Raw genomic sequence first — 12245 nt, forward strand, 5'->3', positions numbered from 1 at the left:
TAAAAGTTATCTTTTTAGCCAATATTCATATTCAATCTTATTTAAACAATCTTACCTTTTCTGCCATTCCAGCTGGTTGTAATACAACACGTATATTAGCTGATGTTTTCTCCTGGATATTTCTCTGATGACTCTGTATTCCTCTGCAATCTATTTGCCAGTTACGTAAATGGTAAGCATAACGTTTCCTAAAAGCTTCCAAATGGTTCTTCAGTAAAACTAATCCTCTTTGAATCACTAGTAAATTTGTCTCTGGACTCTGAAAAAATATAGGATAGAATATGTACATTTAGTAACTGATATTTGTTATATTTACCAACTTTATTTCAACTGCATCTTATCTTGGATGTTCTTGTAAATGGATATATGCAACACACTAGCATGAAATAATTCGGAATTCATATATTACATAGAATTCCATGCATCTCTCATTATTTTCTTTATCCTTTTCAGAGGATTTGCTGCCCATTTTTCAATCCTTCATGTATTATTTTCTCTACATATTATCTAAAGTTCCTGAAAACTATTTTTGTTTCTTCTTTATTGAAATTATATAATTTCAAGTACTATAGATTATTTGATTATTTCCTACCTTTTCTATATCTGTAAGTGTCTGAACTAAACTTTCCATGCATCTTTTGATAAACTCCTCTTCTTTCTCCAGATGACCGTTACCATAATTGATATAGTAACAATTTAATATCTGTATAGCAGTAATACTGACATCTGTATTATTGGCACGTAATGCTATGGACCACAGCTGGTCAATACCACACACCTACAATTTATATGTTAAAGCATATTTAAAACATTTTTTGTAAAATTTACTGAACCCAATTGTACCTTTCCATAGATTCACCTGATAGTTACCTGTCCATTCAAACTTTTGGCAGTTCTATTGTCCCATTTCACAAATACAACAGCTATTGCTCTCTGTAGTTTATTCACTAGGACCTTTAAATTTCTTCTAAGAGAAATCTATCACTCATTGATTAATCTATCAGAGTAAAAAATGTATCTGCTAAACTGATAGAAATTACATGTTTAACATAAAAAAAAACCTGCATGTGATTTTGTGTTTATTAAACATTTATATTTTTTTCAATCTTTTCAAAATAAATAATAATTTAATCATAAAAAGTTTGTTTTTAAAAAAAAAAGTATTGTTCCTATGAAAATTTGCATCTTTTAGTTTTTGTTTAGTTATAGATTACTTTTAAGAAGGCTTTCACATTTTTAGGGTTTTTTGTCCAAAAAAAATTTGAAATAGGAATAATGTTGATTTTTTTTCAGAAATCAACTTTTATTAATGTTTGAATCAGTGTTTACATTCAACAGATTGAAAATATAATACATTCAAACTCATATGCAGTTTTTTACTAATAGTAAACATGTTATTTCCTTCAATTAAGCAGATACGTTTTTTACTCAGGTAAATTAATCAATGAGTGATAGATTTCTCTTAGAAGAAATTTAAAGGTCCATTAAATAAGCTAAACAGAGAACAATACCTGTTGTATTTGTTCAATGGGACAATAGAACTGCCAAAAGTTTAAATGGGCAGGTAACTATCAGGTGAATCTATGGAATGGTACAATTGGGTTTACAATAAAACTTAAGTTTTGCAGACTGACTTTTTCTCAAATCAACTTTTCTTAACCCAGCTTGCTTGGATGTAATCCTCTAAGAGCACTAAAAAGATATTTAAATTCAGACTTAATTTTATCTAGTTTACAGATATCACAGAAATTTGTTTTGTTCAGATTTTTAATTGCATCAATAAAATTGCACCTGTGAAATTACAAAATTATTTTAATAATTTTCAGATTTACTGTCTTCCCTACCTCATCCTCTGACAAAGTTGTATCAAATGATGCATTAGCAATCCTAGTTAGATGTGACAACTGTTGAAACAAATTCAGTCCTGTTACACTCATATTCTCTGGTTCTAACTGGTGCATCTGTAATGTTAAGAAAATTAGTACGAGTTCAATTTTCTTGAGATAGGAATTAAGATATTATTTTTTATCAGAACAAGTCACAAGAATATAACAACAAAATTATTTTAATGATTCTTCCCTCCTACATCAATGTTATTACTGTCTGACACCTCTATAGTGTTGTAATGTAATTTTATTTAACTGTTCAAAAAATAAATTTGGAAATCATAACAGTTTCAATGACTCAATGTTAAGTTCAAACATTAATTTAATTTTGAGATTTTATATGCTGTAAAATTTTCTTATTCACAGAGCATAATTCTATTGTTAACAATAGCCAAACAAAATACTATTTTTTTTATTGATGACAAGCCTCAATCCACTAACAATTTCTCAGCAATCAATAATATTTGTCATTCATGAATCAAAATTCTTTCACAGTTTTACATTAACTAACCTTTTCTAGGAATATGTGTTTAAATGTCTCCAGTCCCATAGCATGATGATCTTTACTTTTAGCCTGATTTAGAAACCAACTTAAACATTCATCTGAACACTCTGGATCTAATGCTACACATCTCCATAGAGTATCTACCTGCTCCAAGTTCAATCCTGTACAGGTGAAAATAACATATCATCTTTACAGATTTTTTGTTTTTTTACATAAATATAGTCGAAATAGAATAATGATATTCTAAAATCTGTAAAACATTGATATGACACAGTCATAAACTATCAAAGTAACTAAAATTATCAAGAAACAGCACATCACAATGATAATAAATAATCCATGGCATGTTTAACCTTGCGTCCCATTTAAATTGGAATTAGACAAAGTTTTTATCATATGATCATTTACATTTCTTTGAAAAGAAGCTTGCTTTGCTAGTTGAATAAAAGATTGAAGCTCAATTTTCTTATTATGCTAAGTCAAATTCCCATATATTTATTCTGCTACTAAAAGACATATATATATCATTAAAAATGCTTAAAATAAAGAACATAAGGCCAAAAGAAATAGCAAATGAATAATACATACTAAATCCATCTGGTGAACCCATAGCTGAGAATACACATGTTAAGAATGACAGTCGTACTTGTATCTGTTCTTTATGACTATACCTACAAAATAAAGACCATATATTACCCTAAAATTGCCTGAAATTCAGAAATTTTCAATGTAAGTTATGTGAAATCACAATTAATTTATCAAAATGCAACTAGTATTCTATGGTACTATTAGATTACTTTCTCATATGTAAGTTCATCTGACATCAGAAACATCAAATAAATGGTAAGATTAAGAAGTAAATATGCTATGATTGATTTATTAATCATTTCCTTATACCTTATTGACGTGTTGTCTAAACAAATCCACCCAAATACTGTCTCTTTATATCGCATTATAATACTTAAACTTTTAACTATAGGTTTTCCTCAATAAATTTTCCTTTACATGAGTAAAACTTACAATGAATCAGCTGGCTTTGATCTTTCTTTTATTTCTGTGTAGTGGACTAAATCTATAAAGAAATGGCTCATCATGTTCAAATCTTTCTCGGCCCACCTGCAAAACAACACAGAATTGTTACATTCATATAAACACTCCTTTTTTTCTTATTATGAGAAAAACTGTGACCTAAACCATATACATAACGTATTCTGAAATGTAAATGTATTAGGCAGGTATATTTAACTTATTTACATAAAAACTGTGACCTAAACCATATACATAACGTATTCTGAAATGTAAATGTATTTGGCAGGTATATTTAACTTATTTACATAAAAACTGTGACCTAAACCATATACATAACGTATTCTGAAATGTAAATGTATTAGGCAGGTATATTTAACTTATTTACATAAAAACTGTGACCTAAACCATATACATAACGTATTCTGAAATGTAAATGTATTAGGCAGGTATATTTAACTTATTTACATAAAAACTGTGACCTAAACCATATACATAACATATTCTGAAATGTAAATGTATTTGGCAGGTATATTTAACTTATTTACATAAAAACTGTGACCTAAACCATATACATAACGTATTCTGAAATGTAAATGTATTAGGCAGGTATATTTAACTTATTTACATAAAAACTGTGACCTAAACCATATTATCCCCTCTGATAGCTCTGATCCAAAATTTTAATAATTTTCAATTTAATTGAAAATAAGGATTATTGCACTATTCATCTCAATGTGGAATAACAAATCTTTTGTTTCAGCAATAAAACATTCTCATGAGATAAAATAACCCAACATTTTACATGTTAAATAAGCTTACATTGTAACATGGTGTGTATCTATTCCATTCCTGTACTGCTGAAAGGAACTTAGTATCTTGGGCAGTAGTCTTAATGATACAACTACGGACCTGAAAATGAAACATATGTATACATGTATATAAATTGATATTAATTAAGTTGAAATATAGATTTGTCTATGCAAACACATGAACACTGGCAAAAAGATGTTTGTTTTAATTTTAGCGTTATTTTTTGTTTCTGTTTTTGGCATTGATGGGTAATCAACGGTACTTTCCTGAAATTTCTTGACTCAATCCGCGGCTCATAAGAGCTATACCTGTCATATTTTTGAAAACTATAGAATATTTTTGGATGCATCTTTTTGTATTATTGTGTTTTGGGGTTCTGACCACCTGATATATACTGCAAAGAAAACTGGTAAGGTGTAAGGTACACAATAGCATAATCAAATATGATGCTTTATAACCTCAGATAAATATGTAAATGGTAATATTAATAATAGTGTAAAGATATTGCATAAATTGATGGTACATTTGCTTGAACGGAATATTTTGCATAAGTTAATGAAACTTCTATCAATTTTAAACCATCATAACTACTTACATAAAACATTCAGGTTGTAAACTTATTTACATGTAGTTGGTACAACTTCACTGTTTTGAGCAAGGTGCAAGGCATGAATTTATAAAACTTGATTCTTGCTTTAAATTTGATTGGAGAAGTTCTAGAAATGCCTTTTTTTAATAAATGTTCTTGAATCAATGAACATTACTTACTTGTGGTGAGCAAGGTTCTCCACACATGCTTCTATGAATTTCATCTTGATTCTCCTGTCAGTGGAGTAACATACAAGTGTACATAAAGCTTTCTCTGCTTCACTGGCAAGTCCTTCAGGTAGTGATGGCTGTGGAAAAATTCAAAGATATTACAACAAGGGTTCAAGTTAATATGGGTTAGAAGTCTTGGACCTGTCTTTTCAGAAAAGGGAGTTTTCATTTATGAATTACAAAATTCAGACCTACCAAATTTTACATTCTGTTATATACAGGACCTTTGCCTTTCTTATCTAAGATTTGAATGGTCTTAGACATTTCAATAAAAGCAAATTTGAACCCATCAACAGTTATTCATTGTTTCAATATACAGAACAAAATATGGTAAATCTAAGGTCACATGAAGAAATCTGATAAACTGGGCATTTTGATATCCATACCTTTTTCAGATCTTGGTGAATTTCAATTAACTAACAGGTTTGCCAAAATAAACCATTTATGACTTAGAATATTGTAGAGTTTATTATATGGGATGTTGAAAGCTGTGTGATGACTTTTAGATGTATATCTTGTTAAAACTATGTTGTTGTGTTGTAGTTGCATTTGTAATACACTCAAAACACTTTTGATTAATATTGAGACTTACAGCTGTTTCTTCTTGCACTAAATCCCATAATAATGTATTGCCTCTCTGGCAGACAGTATCAAAGTTAAACTCTGTATAAGGAGCCTCCTTAGGCTGTGGTCTAGCATGTACTGGACCTGTAAAAGAAACATATGGTAAGGTACTTACTGCATGAAAAAATTAACTGGTGAATATCTGTTTCCCCAATTTACATACATACTACATTTATACATCATTCCTGTCAAGAAATCTTATCTTTTGATTATTCTTATAGTAACACCACCTTTTTATTGATTAATGACTAAAATAATTTGGTAAGGGTTACATGAATAAATGAAAAGAGGTTTTTCAATTACACATTACAAATCAATGCATTGCTATATAACTCACAAATGCCAAATGTAAATTCTCATAGGAATTTGTAATGTTTCAAGTATTATTTTTATCCAAAAATATATCTTTTATCTTTCACACCATAAGCACCCCAGGTTAACTTTAACTTACCATGTGGTAGATGGGTATGGTACATGGAGGCCAGATTTGATAAATGCTGCTGCATTTGATGTGGATTAAACTGTCTTTGAGCATTAATTTGAGCGAGTTCTTCATCACTGATGAAATCCTCTCCTTCAAAATCAGCCATGTTTTTCTCTGACTTATTACTGATCCTAGAGCTATGACAACTGCCCTCAACTTCCTCTCCGCTAGTTGTTCCTTCCTTGACAGTATCACTAGAAAATAAAAATTACAATGTCAATATGATGTCAGTGTCATACGTAAAGAATAAATGGGATCAATTCTAAATGAATGATTTGAACCTATCTTTATCTTGTCCCTAACTTAGTGACCAATTAAAAACTATTTTTAGTCTTAATAAAATCATATTATTGTATTTCAGTGATCGTAACATTGATAAAAATGTTAATTATTGAGAATATTTTTAATTTTACTGGACAATGTAGAGGAAAACACATTTTTTTTTTTAAACAAACCATACTTGAAGTCTGTTACCAGAACTGTGTGTGACCACAATGATTTTAAAATTAACAGTTGTTGGTAACTTTCACTAGTAATATGATATTCAAATTTTTTTTTTTTATATTAATCTTTTATAATCAACACAAGGCTACACTTGATAATCAACCTATGTGAATGATTATTGTTTTGTAATTTTAAAGAACAAACCCAGGTTGAGCATGGTGTCTCTTTTTCTTAGTACACTGTGCATGGATCTGCTCTACAAATTCTGAGACATCATAGATTTCTGTTTCTACAGCAGGATTCAATTCTGTTTGCTCTTCTGATGTTGTCGGTTGGTCATTAGGTGGATCTTCAATCACCTTTAAATTAATTAATCTTACTTTAATATACATTCAATTCTTACATGTCTTATCGATTTCTGATATAAAACTACTCTTAGGCTGACTGTTAGCTCTTGTAATCAAATAGTCCACAAGTTTTTTTGTGATATTTTAGTCAGTTCATGCTTCTAGCTGTATGCTTCTCAATCAATTAATAAATTTGATGTTCATGTTCACCCAGGAGGTAAGAAAAGACATAGTTTCAACAATTTTGCAGAGTAAATTAACATGTGTTCAAGAATACTTTTTTTGTGATGCAAATGCCAGCTAGATCTGTCATTTAAAGCATTAAAAGTAAACAACTTTATTTTTCTAAAATTATAATTTGAATAAACCATTGAATAAATTTGCCTTGCAATCTTTAAAGTTTCAGAAAACATTTTATTCAACCTTAATAAACAACATACCTGATCATCCATTTTTTCTTCTTTTTCATCTTCTTTCTCTGCTTTTTCAGCTTTTTCAACTTCATCTGATTTCTTCTCTTTCTCCTTATCATCACTGCTTTCCTCTACAGTCTTAAGCTTTGAATGGACTTTCTTTTCTGGTGATTTGGGTGTTTTTGTGGTCTCATTTTTCTTAAGAGCCTGTCTATGGGCTGCCTCTAACATTTGCTTCTGTTGCTGATGATGATGTTTACGTAATAAATGTTCTGCCATTTGATATGTCATTTTACCTGCCTGTAATGCCTCTTCATCAAAATCTGAACTTTCTTCACTCGTGTGATGACATGGGTGTCTGGTATGGACAAGCCTTGCCTCTTTCAACAGTTCCTCATCCTCTGAATCAATATATTCCGATTCTTCTTCCTCTTCCTCCTCCTCTGACGTATCAACTGTATGACCCTCTTGATAGTGCCTCCGTAATATTGCTCGCTGTTGAGCAATGAGTAGTCTATGTTGATGACACTGTCCAGATATCACCTCAGTCTCATCTTCAACTTCTTCCTCGCTGGATTCACTCGCCTCCACCTCACTCTCGCTACCCTCACTATGTCCGTGAGGAACTTGTCTTGAATGATGTAGACATTCATGGTCCTCTTCACTCTCCTCACTATGACCTTCACATTCCTCTTCTGATTCAGCACCAGAACAGCAGACATGTTTAGGTATTCTATTACGGTTGCCTAGGTTACGATGTCTGTTTCTTCTTCTGTGTCTCTGCTGTGCCATTTTTAGTAACTGAAATTTAAAATTAGATATCTCTAAAAGACAAAATCTTAAAAAAGATAAAACTTTAAAAAAATAAGTAATAATAATAATTTTTAGATTATTTTGCCATAATAATCAATTTGTATTGAGGGATTGCAAATCCATCATTACAAGTAATTTGCAAACATCCCCAAAATATACACCACTTTAGCTTTCTAAATTTTAACATTATGCATACCAGCTTGTTGTGCATTACAAATGAATAAAATTATCAATTTATTCAAAGGGGTTAAAACTTGTTAAGTTCTAAAAAAAGATTGAAAAGTAGAATAACTTCTTGCAATTCCTGGAAATGCTAAATACCAATAATAGTTTCAAAATATAAAATGTGAAATATATCCTGTTGCATTATTTTGTAACGTGTGTGGATCTGTTACCTTTTCTTTCTCTCCTTCATCTGATACTTGTATACTTTCTTCACTGCTTGCTTCATGTTTTGTCTCTTTACCTGAAAAATAATTAAGTGAACCAACATTAAGTTTTCTTTTCTTTTCTTTTAAATTCAATCTATACTGCAACTAGTTGTGTTTATTTCCTAAATATAGTAACATAGCTATATTTTGTATAATGTCAATTTCATCATGGAACACTTTCTCCACAATCGCGGGTTCATTAAGGGATGAAAATAAGTTTGACATTTATATCACGATTTTAAAAGCTATCAATGTATTAGTTTAAGTTCCAGTGTAAAAACAATATTAGGTCAATGTCATAAAAATATAAACTTTTTTGTACTGGGTAGAACCTCGTCATTCCCCAGTTTCTCAGCCTCATACCAAAATAAATATATTTTTCTTTCATTGACCTAATATTGTATATTTATACAAATCTAATATTTTCTAAAGCAGCAATCTTTCATTCTATCAAAAATTGATTTCCTGTTCAAACAATTCATAAATGAATTATTTTTGTAAATATTTCAATATAATAAAGTAGCTGCCACTGTCCTGATAAAAATTATCCATGAAAAGATGAAACAAAACTCATTTGAATTATTTCTTTAATAATAAAAATAAAGTTTACTTGTATTTCCATCCTCCTCAGTTTGCATGGCTGGGTACTGAGTATGTGTCGGCTGTAATGTTGTTCCACAATGATTCCCAGCACACGTACTCCATACACACTTAATAAGAGCTGATGCTACATATAAAGTCTGGAAAGAAGGATAAAAATAAAAATATGTTTTAGTCACTTTTAAACTACTTAGGTTCAATGTTTTATTATTCCTGCCAAAGATGCAATGTTTGAATTTAAAATGATTTATCAGATACAAAAAAGGGTAATTTTGACATAAAAATAATTGTATATTCAAACCTGAAACCATGAACAGACAAAGAAATGACTTCTATTTTGAACTATGCTTAAGAACTCCTGATTGAATTTTGCTATTTTGAGGGAATTTGCTATTGGTTGTAGTGTACATGAACATATGTTTAACCCAAACAATATTATGCTCATCTTGTTATTACATGTAGTCATTCTTAAATTATATGGTGTTATTACACACACATATGTATAATTGTATATGTGTGTAGGTACTTACAGATTCTGTATGAGATGTTTGGTCTAATGAAGAAACCAGTTTTAGGAGATGTTGCACTGGCTGCAATTCTAGATTTTTAATCAATGGAATCAGGATGTCATATACCTGTTTACTGCAATGCTTCAACTGTAAGGTAGAAAAGGGTAAATTTTGGTTCACTGGATAACATAACTGTACATACAGCATTTCCAATAAGTTTGAAAAACAATTGCCATGCAAGAAAGCCTATGATAAGAATTACAAGCAAGAAATAAAATCTAATAAGAATATGAAAGAAAATAATGTCATCTATGTCATTTGGTCTCTGCTGGACAGTTGTCCTATTGGCAATCATATTGCATCTTAATTTAATATTGCCTGTTAGTTTGTATGTAATTTCTATATAACCCATCTATTGATACATTTGTATTCCTTACCAGACCCTTTTAACCATTGAGAGAGACTACATACATTTGAAGTTGATTTACATGTACAAAAACAAGAATGTGTCCCCAGTACATGGATGCCCCATCCGCAGTATCATTTTCTATGTTCAGTGGACCGTGAAAATGGGATAAAAACTCTAATTTGGCATTAAAATTAGAAAGATCATATCATAGGGATCATGTGTACTAAGTTTCAAGTTGATTGAACTTCAACTTCATCAAAAACTACCTCGACCAAAAACTTTAATCTGAAAACTTTAACCTGAAGCGGGACAGGCGGACAAACGGATGAACGAACGAAATAACAGACAGATGCACAGACCAGGAAATAAAATGTGTACTAAGTATCAAATTGATTGAACTTCAACTTCATCAAAAACTACCTCAACCAAAAACTTTAACCTGAAGCGGGACAGACGAACAAACAGATGAACAACAGAAGGACGCAAAGACCAGAAAACATAATGCCCATAAATGGGGCATAAAAACTTTTTTCTTGACTCTTAGCTTAAAATATGAGAGTATATTACTCTTTTCTTACACAACAAATCTATTCAATGAGTAATCAACTTACCTGACTTGCAGCCCAGATACAATCAATATGTTCATTGGTAATCTTATTTTCCATGGCTAGTAAATTTAAAATCATCTGACTTTGCTTGATCAGCTACAGAAGAAAACCACCAGATACAGTATTCACATGTATGTGTCAAGGAATAAATTATTATAAAAGAATTTTTAAAAGTTAGTAAATTTCACTGAGAGAACTTTCGACTGTGGATTCCAAATTTGAATATTTGTGGAAGTGGTATTGATTTGGGTTTTTTTTTTTCAGATCAAAAGAGATAATTGCATTGGAAATTAGGAATTAGTTTGCTATAAAATTTGTGGTTTTGATTCGCCATGATTTCTGGGAAAACTGATACTCTTCCATAACTACTTCTTCTGACAATAAATAGTCTTCTATTAAATTTGATGAAAAACCACATCTATTAAATTCATACTCAGAAAAGCTCTATATGGGCTTTGCTCATTTTTAAAGGCTGTACGGTGACCTATAGTTGTTAATTTTTTGTGTCATTTGGTCTCTTGTGGAGAGTTGTCTCATGGGCAATCATACCACATCTTCTTTTTTATATCTATAACTTATAAATCTTCTGAAAGTTAATAGATGGATTAATTTCAGCATAAACAATTTAGCTTTTATTATAAAATATGTATTTTATATTTTAACTCCAATTGAAAAGTGTCCCTTTAATTTCAAAAGGATTAAGATGGATTACGAGGTACCACTTCATGTCCTTACCTCTACATGTAAATTTGGTCCAAATATATGTTCTATTATTTTGTTGTCTATCAACCACTGTGCTAACTGGTGGCCAACTCTGAAAAAATAACCATTATGATTTTAAATACTTAGAGAAAGATGAGCTAAGAAAACAAGAAACAACATACTAAAATACACTGCAATTATCAATCAACACTTTTAACAATAAATGTGGAATTAAGAAAAAAGTCTTTTTAAAAAAGATTTCTTTACATTAAATTACATTTTAAGCAAAATGAAAATAATAAATCTTGTCCAATCAAACTTTATAAACACAGACACTTTAAGATTGGTAGGTTTTAAGTAGACTTCATTGCAGCTTGAATATTTATCCATTATATTTTATTTATCCTCACCTTTCAGCATCCAGCAGTGTCTCATTATTACAGCTCTCATTATACAGGTTTATTTGACTCTAAAATAAAACAAGATAATTTTAGAAATCATGAGATTCTAATGAAAGTAGTAATGACATTTAAGAATCGTCGCTTCATAATGTTTTTATTATATAGGTTTTAGTTGATTTTCTTGTAGTTTTGACACCCAAAAAAGAGCACATGCAACAGAATCATGTACCATAAAGTTTGTCTGTTTAAACAATAAGGCTCTTAAAAATTTGTACTGGTTCATGCAACCATTTAAATTGGGTTTTTAGTTAATGCAATACAAAAATAAAAATATCGCAAACATTTCAAAAAATTTCAGTATATATGGTTTCATATGTAAGGAGTATCAATCCTTGATTTTGAATAAAAAAC

The 12245-nt window shown here is 30.2% G+C and overlaps 1 protein-coding gene across 3 annotated transcripts in view; it reads right to left on the reverse strand.

The window, feature by feature from the left end:
- Nucleotides 1–12245, reverse strand: part of LOC143068746 (ubiquitin carboxyl-terminal hydrolase 34-like) — an 81403-nt gene that overhangs the window by 49985 nt on the left and 19173 nt on the right. For all 3 annotated transcript variants that reach the window (XM_076243017.1, XM_076243016.1, XM_076243018.1), the window contains 18 exons: nucleotides 11844–11902; nucleotides 11467–11545; nucleotides 10735–10827; nucleotides 9736–9861; nucleotides 9216–9345; nucleotides 8570–8640; nucleotides 7389–8162; nucleotides 6806–6960; nucleotides 6125–6351; nucleotides 5642–5757; nucleotides 4999–5126; nucleotides 4240–4329; nucleotides 3412–3507; nucleotides 2980–3062; nucleotides 2398–2552; nucleotides 1845–1961; nucleotides 593–778; nucleotides 56–259 (listed from right to left, as the gene is read on the reverse strand). In XM_076243017.1, the coding sequence (XP_076099132.1) occupies nucleotides 56–259; nucleotides 593–778; nucleotides 1845–1961; nucleotides 2398–2552; nucleotides 2980–3062; nucleotides 3412–3507; nucleotides 4240–4329; nucleotides 4999–5126; nucleotides 5642–5757; nucleotides 6125–6351; nucleotides 6806–6960; nucleotides 7389–8162; nucleotides 8570–8640; nucleotides 9216–9345; nucleotides 9736–9861; nucleotides 10735–10827; nucleotides 11467–11545; nucleotides 11844–11902 (2889 nt within the window). The remainder of the gene's footprint in view (nucleotides 1–55; nucleotides 260–592; nucleotides 779–1844; nucleotides 1962–2397; nucleotides 2553–2979; nucleotides 3063–3411; nucleotides 3508–4239; nucleotides 4330–4998; nucleotides 5127–5641; nucleotides 5758–6124; nucleotides 6352–6805; nucleotides 6961–7388; nucleotides 8163–8569; nucleotides 8641–9215; nucleotides 9346–9735; nucleotides 9862–10734; nucleotides 10828–11466; nucleotides 11546–11843; nucleotides 11903–12245) is intronic.

This window comes from Mytilus galloprovincialis, chromosome 3 (assembly GCF_965363235.1).
Source record: "Mytilus galloprovincialis chromosome 3, xbMytGall1.hap1.1, whole genome shotgun sequence".
Classification (NCBI taxonomy): Eukaryota; Metazoa; Mollusca; class Bivalvia; order Mytilida; family Mytilidae; genus Mytilus; species Mytilus galloprovincialis.